Below are 11,835 nucleotides of genomic sequence, written 5' to 3' on the forward strand. Positions count from 1 at the left end.
GCCAACTACCACTGTCTGCTACTCAGCAGAAGAGCCCACCCCTGTACCTAGCTATGCCACCTGTTCATTTATGAACATTTTTTTGGCAGACATTTAGCCTAGTTACTTATTTGGGACTAGCAACTGTGTCAGCCAGTCCTTACAGTTGTCCTCCACTGAACAAAGCTATGCAGCCTGTGTACTCCTGTTACCAATTTTGAACTGCATTTAGCCTACTTTTTAATTTTAGGCCTACAACGTGTGTCTGTCTGTGCCACTCCTTACAGTTGTCCTCCACTGAACAAAGGAATGCCGCCTATATACTCCTGTTACCAATTTTGAACTGCATTTAGCCTACTTTTTTATTTTAGGCCTAATCCCTGTGTCTGTCTGCGTCACTCCTTACAGTTGTCCTCCACTGAACAAAGCTATGCCGCCTGTGTACGCCTGTTACAAATTTTGAACTGCATTTAGCTTACTTACTTATTTGGGCCTAGTAACTGTGTCAGCCAGTCCTTACAGTTGTCCTCCACTGAACAAAGCAATGCCGCCTGTGTACTCCTGTTACCAATTTTGAACTGCATTTAGCCTAATTACTTATTTGGGCCTAGTAACTGTGTCAGCCAATCCTTACAGATGTCCTACACTGAATAAAGCTATGCTGCCTGTGTACTCCTGTAACAAATTTTGAACTGCATTTAGCCTACTTACTTATTTGGGCCTAGTAACTGTGTCAGCCAGTCCTTACAGTCATCCTCCACTGAACAAAGCTATGCCGCCTGTGTACTCCTATTACAAATTTTGAACTGCATTTAGCCTACTTACTTATTTGGGCCTAGTAACTGTGTCAGCCAGTCCTTACAGTTGTCCTCCACTGAACAAAGCTATGCAGCCTGTGTACTGTTACCAATTTTGAACTGCATTTAGCCTACTTTTTTATTTTAGGCCTACTACATGTGTCTGTCTGCGCCACTCCTTACAGTTGTCCTCCACTGAACAGAGCTATGCCGCCTGTGTACGCCTGTTACAAATTTTGAACTGCATTTAGCCTACTTATTTGGGCCTAGTAACTGTGTCAGCCAGTCCTTCCAGTTGTCCTCCACTGAACAAAGCTATGCCGCCTCTGTACTACTGTTACAAATTTTGAACTGCATTTAGCCTACTTACTTATTTGGGCCTAGTAACTGTGTCAGCCATTCCTTAAAGTTGTCCTCCACTGAACAAAGCTGTGCCGCCTGTGTACTCCTGTTACCAATTTTGAACTGCATTTAGCCTAGTTACTTATTTGGGCCTAGTAACTGTGTCAGCCAGTCCTTACAGTTGTCCTCCACAGAACAAAGCTATGCCGTCTGTGTACTCTTGTTACCAATTTTGAACTGCATTTAGCCTACTCTTTATTTTAGGCCTACTACCTGTGTCTGTCTGCGCCACTCCTTACAGTTGTCCTCCACTGAACAAAGCTATGCCGCCTGTGTACGCCTGTTACAAATTTTGAACTGCATTTAGCCTACTTACTTATTTGGGCCTAGCAACTGTGTCAGCCAGTCCTTCCAGTTGTCCTCCACTGAACAAAGCTATGCCGCCTCTGTACTCCTGTTACAAATTTTGAACTGCATTTAGCCTACTTACTTATTTGGGGCTAGTAACTGTGTCAGCCAGTCTTTACTGTTGTCCTCCACAGAACAAACCAATGCCGCCTGTGTACTCCTGTTACCAATTTTGAACCGCATTTAGCCTAGTTACTTATTTGGGCTTAGTAACTGTGTCAGCCAGTCCTTACAGTTGTCCTCCACAGAACAAAGCTATGCCGTCTGTGTACTCTTGTTACCAATTTTGAACTGCATTTAGCCTACTTACTTATTTGGGGCTAGTAACTGTGTCAGCCAGTCCTTACAGTTGTCCTCCACTGAACAAAGCTATGCCGTCTGTGTACTCCTGTTACCAATTTTGAACTGCATTTAGCCTAGTTACTTATTTGGGCCTAGTAACTGTGTCAGCCAGTCCTTACAGTTGTCCTCCACTGAACAAAGCTATGCAGCCTGTGTACTCCTGTTACCAATTTTGAACTGCATTTAGCCTTTTTTATTTTAGGCCCACTACCTGTGTCTGTCTGCGCCACTCCTTACAGTTTTTCCTCCACTGAACAATGCTATGCCGCCTGTGTACTCCTGTTAGAAATTTTGAACTGCATTTAGCCTACTTACTTATTTGGGCCTAGTAACAGTGTCAGCCAGTCCTTACAGTTGTCCTCCACTGAACAAAGCAATGCCGCCTGTGTACTCCTGTTACCAATTTTGCACTGCATTTAGCCTACTTACTTATTTGGGCCTAGTAACTGTGTCAGCCAGTCCTTACAGTTGTCCTCCACTGAACAAAGCTATGCCGCCTGTGTACTCCTGTTACAAATTTTGAACAGCATTTAGCCTACTTACTTATTTGGGCCTGGTAACTGTGTCAGCCATTCCTTACAGCTGTCCTCCACTAAAAAAAGCAATGCCGCCTGTGTACTCCTGTTACCAATTTTGAACTGCATTTAGCCTACTTACTTATTTGGGCCTAGTAACTGTGTCAGCCAGTCCTTACAGTTGTCCTCCACTGAACAAAGCTATGCCGCCTGTGAACTCCTGTTACAAATTTTGAACTGCATTTGGCCTTCTTACTTATTTGGGCCTAGTAACTGTGTCAGTCAGTCCTTACAGTTGTCCTCCACTGAACAAAGCAATGCCACCTGTGTACTCCTGTTACCAATTTTGAATTGCATTTAGCCTACTTACTTATTTGGGCCTAGTAACTGTGTCAGCCAGTCCTTACAGTTGTCCTCCACTGAACAAAGCTATGCAGCCTGTGTACTCCTGTTACCAATTTTGAACTGCATTTAGCCTACTTTTTTATTTTCGGCCTACTACCTGTGTCTGTCTGCGCCACTCCTTACAGTTGTCTTCCACTGAACAAAGCTATGCCGCCTGTGTACTCCTGTTACCAATTTTGAACTGCATTTAGCCTACTTACTTATTTGGGCCTAGTAACTGTGTCAGCCAGTCCTTACAGTTGTCCTCCACTGAACAAAGCAATGCCGCCTGTGTACTCCTGTTACCAATTTTGAACTGCATTTAGCCTACTTACTTATTTGGGCCTAGTAACTGTGTCAGCCAGTCCTTACAGTTGTCCTCCACTGAACAAAGCTATGCCGCCTGTGTACTCCTGTTACCAATTTTGAACTGCATTTAGCCTACTTTTTTTTTAGGCCTACTACCTGTGTCTGTCTGCGCCACTCCTTACAGTTGTCCTCCACTGAACAAACCTATGCCGACTGTGTACTCCTGTTACCAATTTTGAACTGCATTTAGCCTACTTACTTATTTGGGCCTAGTAACTGTGTCAGCCAGTCCTTACAGTTGTCCTCCACTGAACAAAGCTATGCCCCCTGTGTACTCCTGTTACCAATTTTTAACTGCTTTTAGCCTACTTTTTTATTTTGGGCCTATATCTGTATTTCCTCCTCATCCTGCCCATTGCCCAGCCACTGCTAGATGAGTCTGCTGGTACATTGACCCAGACAACCAAATTCCCCTTGCACTCTACACAGCCAGAATCTGATCCTGCTGAAAGTCAGGTTCCTCTTCCCGCATACTATACCACCTTCCACATGGACAAAGAGGAAGGTGCAGATGAAAGCGCAGGTTCCTTCATCAGGTGGGGGGCATATTCGTTGGCACTGGCACAGGGCCCCTCATAGTACGCAAAAGTGTCTCTGGCAGTGGGAGGCGCCGCCCACCATCAAACACACCGCCGTACTATGAGGGGCCCTGTGCCAGTGCCAACTAGTGGGCCCCCCTGCTTGCTCAGGATCACAGCACTTGCAAAGTTGAAATACTTACCTCTCCCTGCTCCACCGCCATGACGTATTCCGCGTTTCCTGGGCCCAAGAAAATCTTGAGCCAGCCCTACCCCCCCACAACTTTAGCCAAATGACCCCCTGTTTTCCATGCTTATTATTATAAAGTAAATTAAGATTGACAAGCTTAAGTAATAAGAATTGATGTTTTTGGCATTAAAATGGGCACTGTAGGTGTTTTCCTGTCCTCTACTCACTGCCGAATTTGATTCCCCATTGACTTGCATTGGGTTTTGTGTTTCAGTCGGCCCCCGACTTTTTGCAATAATCGGCCGATTTCACACGACCCGACTTTTGAGAAAGTCGGGTTTCGCGAAACCCGACTCGATCCTAAAAAAGTAAAAAGTCGCTCAACTCTAGTCACTATTATACACATGTGGCAAAATATTTATTTTTATTTTTACAGAACCCTTCCAGTGCAGATGAACAGGAGCAGCAGACTCAGGCCCAAACTCAGGTGGCAAGACGGCGTGTAAGTATTCTTGACTTTTTTAATTTATTTTTGACTGTTGTTGGTACTCTTGCCTTTTTTTATTTATTCTTGACTGTTTTTGAGACTCTTGACTTTTTTTGACTGTTTTTGTTTTAAGGGCAGAGACTCACTGCCGTATTCCACCTGCGATAATCGCATCGCACTGCACGGACTGGCCGGCACCTCTCCTGACCCAAGCATAACAGTATGATGGATTACTATGCAGCTGTCAAGCACAGGTTAGGAGAGCCAACAGCCAGTACGAGTTTTACAATGCGATTCTAGCACGAGAAATACAGCAGTGTGTCTCTGCCCTAATGTTTTATCTTTCTAACATTTTTTTTTATTTCTAGGTCCCACAACGGGAGGAGGGCTTTATTGACAACGACCTTCTCATCATCCTGGTGCAGGAGCGAGTTGCGTTGTGGGACACCTGGGAGCAGCAGCACTCAGACGCTGTGGTGATTTGACGGCTGTGGAATGAGGTGGCCCAAGCGCTGATGATGACTGGGACAATGCCATGTCAGAAAGGCTTTTCGTAAGTATTGCAGTGTGGTCTGATGTGGCAGTGAACCTGAAGGCCGGGATCACACAACCGTGTGTGATGCGATAAACTCCTGCGAGTTTGTCGCATCACACACGGTTGTGGGATCTCTGCCTAAAGTGCATTGTTTAAAAATTCTTTTTTTCCCTATTCACAGTGATCAAAGTCAAAACTCATTGGCGATCGATGAAGGATCGCTTCAACAAGGACCTGAGACAAGAAATCCAAGTTCGCAGTGGTGCTGCAGCAAGGATTGGGAAATACAAATACCACCGGGTGCTGGATTTTCTGAAGCCTGTCCTTGCTCCGAGAAAGTAAGTACCTTTGTGTAGTATTCCATTGTGTTGTATTCCCTAATCTGAGTTTTTCTAGTCCACAGGAGTTGGCGCTTTTACAATTGTTATTTTTTGGTAGTAATGTTTTTCTTTTCTTTTCACAGAACCTGTAGCAGCACCCTCGAACCTGGATCTTCCTCTGGAGCGGTCCCTCATCGAACTGCCATGGACCAGTCCCAGCCATCCACCAGCAAAGCAGCAAGTGGTCGGCGTCACAGGCTGGAGAACAGGCAGCTGGTCCTTCAGGTGTTCCCCTGTCCCAGTCCCCTGCCTCTTTTCTTTTTGAGCTCTTCCCGCCAACGGCAGAAGACCTCAGACAGGTTACTCATGCCTGAGTTTATTCACTTGAGCTCGGTCTTCCAAAATGGCTTAAAGGCGCTGGGAGATAGACTGGAAAGTGGTCTGACTCATATTAACACACTTTTCCAGGATGTCAACCAGTGCCTTAACCACCTGGAAGCCGACCTCCAGAGACCAGCACACCATTTTTTTTAACAAGATAGAGCAGGGGATGTTGGAACACCTTATGCCTGAACTCCAGCTCAACGTGATGCAGGCCTGCAACACTGCTTACATTCAGGCTATGCAGCAGACTCGGTACTATCACCAGGCACAGGTGGTATTTCCACCTGTGCAACCAATTACACACTTAACCTCTATACCGAGTTCTGCTGCATACCACTGTACGGCCACCACCATGCCCAGTCCTGCCTCACACCACCACACCCCCACCATGCCGGGTGCTGCTGAAAGCCACTCCACCACCACCACCATGCAGAGTCCTGCTCCTGCACAGCCGTCCACCTCCACCACCATGCCCGGTCCAGATCCTGCATGGCCATCCACCTCCACCAACAGGTCGGGTCCAGATCCTGCACGGCCATCAACTGCCACCCCCAGGCCAGGTCCAGATCCTGCACGGCTGTCCTCTGCCACCACCAGGCCGGGTCAACAATCTGCATGCCCTGCTGAGCAAACCACTCCCACCATCCCAAGGAGAAACAAAAAAAGGAGGATCTCGCAGAAAAGTGGACATAAATTAAAACGAACTAAAGCCAGCAGAAGTGTTGTGCTACGTCCACCCTTACCTCCCAATGTGTCTGTGTTGTCCAGTTTTTCTCTCCCTGCCAATGCTCCTCTCCAGTCCCATGCTTCCACTCCTAATGTGTCTACTTCCATCCTTGACCTCCCAGACCCCACTAGTTTAGTTACCCCTTCCCCTGGAACCCCTTCTTCATCCACCCATAGCCAATCCTCCCAGATCCACCCCCCCCCGGTCCATAACATTTTCCCCTCAGTTCATAAAAGTTATTTTTTTTAAATAAATTTGTTTTGTTTTGCCCCAATCACTGCTTGATCTTTGTCTCTTTTGTCGCCGGCAACACACACCGTGCGCCGTCAACACACATGTCGCAGTATACACACAGTCTTTTTGCCACCTCTTATCTCCATGACACACAATATACAGCTCCTCTTTTTTATTTGCTTTACCAGCAGCATTGCTTCTTGTGTGTGTAATGGAGCTATGAGGTGGCAAAAAGACAAAGAGGAATGAAAATCCTCCAAAAATAAATATATTAATACAGCAAAAAAGGTTAGGGGTCAAGAATGCTCACCTGTCCAGGTGTCAGCACTAGTGGGCTAAGGATGCAGTGTTTTCTGCATCCTGAGTGCACTAGTTCTGACACACGGCAGGTGAGTACAGATATGAGGTGGATTAGCTCCAACATCTCTTCAGTCTGCAGTAATATATAGAAATAGAGAAATGCAGACTGAAGAGATGATGGAACTAATCTAATGTCACCTACCATAGCAGTGACCTCAGAGAGAAGAGATGTAGTGTAAAGCATGGGTTACATAACCCAATTTGGTTATAATCCAATCCCTGTCTTATGCAATCTGCATGATACAGCGAGTGAACTATATAAAAACTGTAGTTGTTAACCGGTGATCACCTTATTAACCTCTAATAATTATTAGTCTAATATAGAGGACACTTGGAACAGATGTTTAACTATAGGTGTTTTATTGTCAGTAAACATTAAAGTAAATTTAAATTACAGGTACATAACAGAGCACAACATTACAAGAACACTAAACCATGTCATCTTGCCAGGACAGACGTCCACGCTCATAAAAAAAGTAGGACGCAAATGTATTTCTCATTTGGGCAACTTCAATGGTTGTCCTGAAAGGGTGATGATGGTAATCTGGCAATGGGTTAGAAACAGGTTCATCAAGTTCAATGTTGGGTCGCTCTTTAGCCATTATATAGTTGTGCAGAACCACACACGCCTTGACCACCTCATCGACTGGCTAAATTTTTAGATTAATAGCTGTCCCTAAAATGCACCATTTTGAGACAAGGATACCAAAGGCACACTCAACAGTTCTTCTTGCCCTGGTCAGTCTGTAATTAAAAATCCTTTTTGTGTGGTTCAAGTCCAGACTGGAGTATGATTTCAGGAGGTTTCCACACATCTGAAAGCCCTCATCCTCAACCACAACAAATGGCATTGGCGGGCCTTGAGTGTTGTGGCAGGGGGAAATTAAAATGATTCCCATACAAACTTTGGAATATGTCCACGTTTTTAAATGTCTGTGAGTCATTACCACGGCCAAAAGATCCAATGTCCACAGCGAAAAACCTACAGTCCACAGCTGCAATCGCCATGAGCACTATGAAAAAATATTTTTTATAATTAAAGCACTCGGATCCAGGTCCAGCCGGTTTGGTAATCCTGATAAGTTTCTCGTCCACTGCTCCAAACAGTTGGTGAAATCACACACTTCAAAAAATTGGTCTGCAGTTTGCTGCCAGATTTCCGTGATGAGTAGGGGGATAAATTCCGCACAGAGAACATCCCACAAAGCCTGGCAAGTGTCTGCGACAATCCCAGAGAGTGTGGAAATTCCTATCCGGAACTGGAAATGGAGCGATAATAGGCTATCTCCGTTAGCCAGGAATCTGCCGAATAGAGAAAGAAAATATAAATCAAAACTAAAATAATTTTTCTGACTTGGGGTTTTGAAAAAAAGAGAAAGAAAGAAAGAAAGAAAGAAAGAAAGAAAGAAAGAAAGAAAGAAAGAAAGAACATGGCTTTTATAACAATAGTATATAGGACAGTATTTTAGCAAAAGAAAAAAAGGGGAAAATATTAAGTACATTGCAGAATAATAATTATGACAGGTGTTAATGTTTAAATATTATGTACATTAGTGTCACCACCAGATGTTCCTCAGCAGGAATTGCTCTACGGAGCTGGGTGTCCTGCCTCCTGATGGCTTCTTGTACACAGTCCAGCAATTCCATAAAGCTGTCGAGACATCCTCGTGTACTCGAAATATTTCTGTGGGTTTTCACGGAGCTCACTGAATAAGGAGTGGTGCTGCCAAAAGCGCTGACACCGTTTTTTCTGTTGTTCTCTTTTCCGTTCTTGCTCACAAGCAAATGCAAAGGAAAGAAACAAGTTGACATACAAATCCAGATTCCGATAGAAACTCTCCATGCGAAGATCCATCTTGACATAGGATACAGGAGCAAAATGTGAGCATTTCATCTGTACAAGGGTTTATATAGAGAAATCCCATGAGCCACGCCCATTTGGCGTGGCTTGTTTCAAGGAAATTCTTCTTGAAACAATGTTTCCTTTCAAACGTATGTGCATAAAATACGCAAACGCATGCAAAAACGCATGTAATCGCATGTAAACGCGTGCAAACGTTGCTTTTTTTACCTGTCATGCGTAAGTTGTTGAGGAAAAAAATGCAGCGTTATCATGCGTTTGCATGCGTTTTGCAATGCGTTGCGGTTGCGGACGAGACACTGCAGACTCAACCGCAAATGTGAACCTAGCCTTACAAAGACCAGCAAACCCACAATGGAAACCACAGGATGAAATCTCCCATAATATTAAATTATGATTAATAAATGTAATGGTAGATACCTGTGGACAAAACAAGGTTGGCAAACAGGGAAAACCTGAGCAGACTCCCCAAATCGCATTTTGCTTCTTCATCAGGAGATCATTCTGAGAAGTAGGCCAGACTTCACAGAATGACCTCAGACTTCATTTTAGTTTTCCAATTTTATGATTGGAAATATGGGCAAAGGAATACTGGACATAAACTGCTACTGTTTTAACCCATTTAGTGTATTCATCAACATGCCCTCATTTCATGAAAAAAAAATATGCCACAGTGAGAGAATTTGTCTCTCTATTCCTTTTCATTTCACTTGTTTTGCACCCATCAGCAATGAAAACCAATGTAAAAATAATTAACATTTATTAAAGAGTTAAATAGCAACTTGAAAATGTCTATACCCATCTTTCTTCTCACGTTAAAAAGTGACCATAGCTTTTTTGAAAAGTTTTACCACTTCTTTTCGGATAAAACAATCTTACTTGCTCAACTGTCCACAAAATAAAGTTGAGCAATTCAGTGTTCTGTCACTAAATGATCCGTATACCAAACAAACAACATTTGTAATGCCACATTGCTGATCCATGCAATCCTCGAGAGAAGGATATGTTCTGTCTCCAGCATCCATCATTTTTTTTCTCCTAGCCCATTTATCACAAAAAATGTGCAATACAGGCTCATATTTGGTGACACATAAACAAGCCTTGAGAAACAAAATCACACCATTTGCTAAGTGCAACGACTGAAACAATGTGTCAGTGCTGATAAATGTCAAGGGCTTGCTGTGCAGGTACTTTCCATGATCCCTGGGTAAGTTTGCACTTTATTTTCTAAACTATTAAATATTTTACCATAACAACATAATTCTGATGTAAAAAATCTGCTTCATATTTATTAGGAGGACATCCAAACTTTATATTTCACTACAAAATATGCTGTGATATGGCTGTCCGCAGAAAAGAACTAAGGGTACTGTCACACTCTGCAACTTTCCAACGATCACGACCAGCGATACGACATGGCCGTGATCGTTGGAAAGTCGTTGTGTGGTCGCTGGAGAGCTGTCACACAGACCGCTCTCCAGCGACCAACGATGCCGAGGTCCCGGGTAACCAGGGTAAACATCGGGTTACTAAGCGCAAGGCCGCGCTTAGCAACCCGATGTTTACCCTGGTTACCAGCGTAAAAGTAAAAAAAAAAAAACCGTACATACTCACATTCCGGTGTCCTTCAGGTCCCTTGCAGTCCGCTTCCCGCTCTGACTGAGTGCCGCCGTAAAGTGAAAGCAGATCACAGCGGTGATGTTACTGCTGTGATCTGCTCCGGCCGGCAGTCAGTCAGTGCGGGAAGCAGAAGGCAAGGGACCTGAAGGACACCGGAATGTGAGTATGTACGGTTTGTTTTTTTTACTTTTACGCTGGTAACCACGGTAAACATCGGGTTACTAAGCGCGGCACTGCTTTTTTTGTGTGTTTTTTTTGTTTGCCTGGTTGTGGGAGGTCTTGGTGGGCTCATATGGCGTGGCATGGTCATGGTGGGTGACCTTTCAGGGTCCGGCTGCACTGTGTCAGACTCCATAGTACTCGTAGAGCGTGATGTAATGCCAGAGTCCATAGCGCTCGTAGAGCGTGCAGCCATGCCAGAGTCCATAGTGCTCGTAGAGTGTGCAGCCATGCCAGAGTCCATAGCGCTCGTAGAGCGGAAGGCCATGCAAGAGTCCTTAGCGCTTGTAGAGCGGAAGGCCATGCAAGGGTCCTGCTGCATCGTGGTGGTGGCAGTACGGAAGGCCATGCCAGGGTCCTGCTGCATCGTGGTGGTGGCGGTACGGAAGGCCATGCCAGGGTTCTGCTGCACCGTGGTGGTGGCGGCGGTACGGAAGGCCATGCCAGGGTCCTGCTGCATCGTGGTGTCAGAGGAGGAGGTCCAAGCAGGAGCAGCGGTTGTCATGGTGGTAACGGTGGGATGTCCAACTGCACTCGGCAAGGTGGTGGTGCTGTAGTGGTGTCCGGCTGTGGAAGGAATTGAGGTGGCCGTGCAGTGGTATGCAGCAGAGGTCGGCATTGAGGTAAATCGTGACAGTGAAGGCACAGGTGGATATGCCGACACTGTCTGCTGGAAATACCGACTCTGCTGCATAGCCTGCACGTAAGCAGCATTGCAGGCCTGCATGACACTCAGCAGGAGTAAGGTGTTCCGACATGCCCTGCTCAATTTGGTTAAAAAAATTATGTGCTGGCCTCTGGAGGTTGACTTTCACTTGGTCAAGGCTTTTGCTGACCTCCTGGATACGTGCATTCAAGAGGCTATGTGAAACATCCATTCGGTCACCCAAAGCCTTGATTGCTTCATGTAAAACCGAGCTCAAGTGAAAAAACTCGGGCATGAGTGACCTGTTCAAAGCCCTCTGCCGCTGCCGGGAGGAGCCCAAAAAAAAAGGGGCAGTGGAAGAGGACTGTGAAAGGGGAAGACCTGATGGACCAGCTCCCTGGTCTCCAGTTAGTGTGGAAGGCCCACTTGCTGCTGCACTGCTGGATGGCTGGGATGGATCCGTGGCTGTCGGATGGAGGACCGCTCCAGAACCTGGGTGTTATGGTTCTGGTGGTTAGGAACACATGAACTGACCAAATAAGTAAACCAAAAATAAGGACAAGCTCTGGGAATGTGGGAACTTTACTGACCGCAATCC

The 11,835-nt window shown here is 45.3% G+C and overlaps 1 protein-coding gene across 1 annotated transcript; it reads left to right on the forward strand.

Moving 5' to 3' along the window:
* Window positions 1-5,053: 5,053 nt before the first annotated feature.
* Window positions 5,054-6,427, forward strand: LOC143818389 (uncharacterized). Its single transcript, XM_077299715.1, has 2 exons — window positions 5,054-5,204; window positions 5,330-6,427. Exons 1-2 carry the CDS (start codon window positions 5,077-5,079, stop codon window positions 5,718-5,720), a joined length of 519 nt encoding a protein of 172 aa, XP_077155830.1. The 5' UTR covers window positions 5,054-5,076; the 3' UTR covers window positions 5,721-6,427.
* Window positions 6,428-11,835: the final 5,408 nt, after the last annotated feature.

This window comes from Ranitomeya variabilis, chromosome 3 (genome assembly GCF_051348905.1).
Source record: "Ranitomeya variabilis isolate aRanVar5 chromosome 3, aRanVar5.hap1, whole genome shotgun sequence".
In the NCBI taxonomy this organism is placed as follows: domain Eukaryota; kingdom Metazoa; phylum Chordata; class Amphibia; order Anura; family Dendrobatidae; genus Ranitomeya; species Ranitomeya variabilis.

What these genes read in the sequence shown, in the direction of transcription:
- LOC143818389 (XM_077299715.1), top strand. Translation starts at nt 5,077, where the DNA reads ATGAAGGATCGCTTCAACAAGGACCTGAGACAAGAAATCCAAGTTCGC. An exon ending in CCTGTCCTTGCTCCGAGAAA is followed by an intron (nt 5,205 to 5,329) that starts GTAAGTACCTTT and finishes TTCTTTTCACAG; the next exon opens with AACCTGTAGCAGCACCCTCG.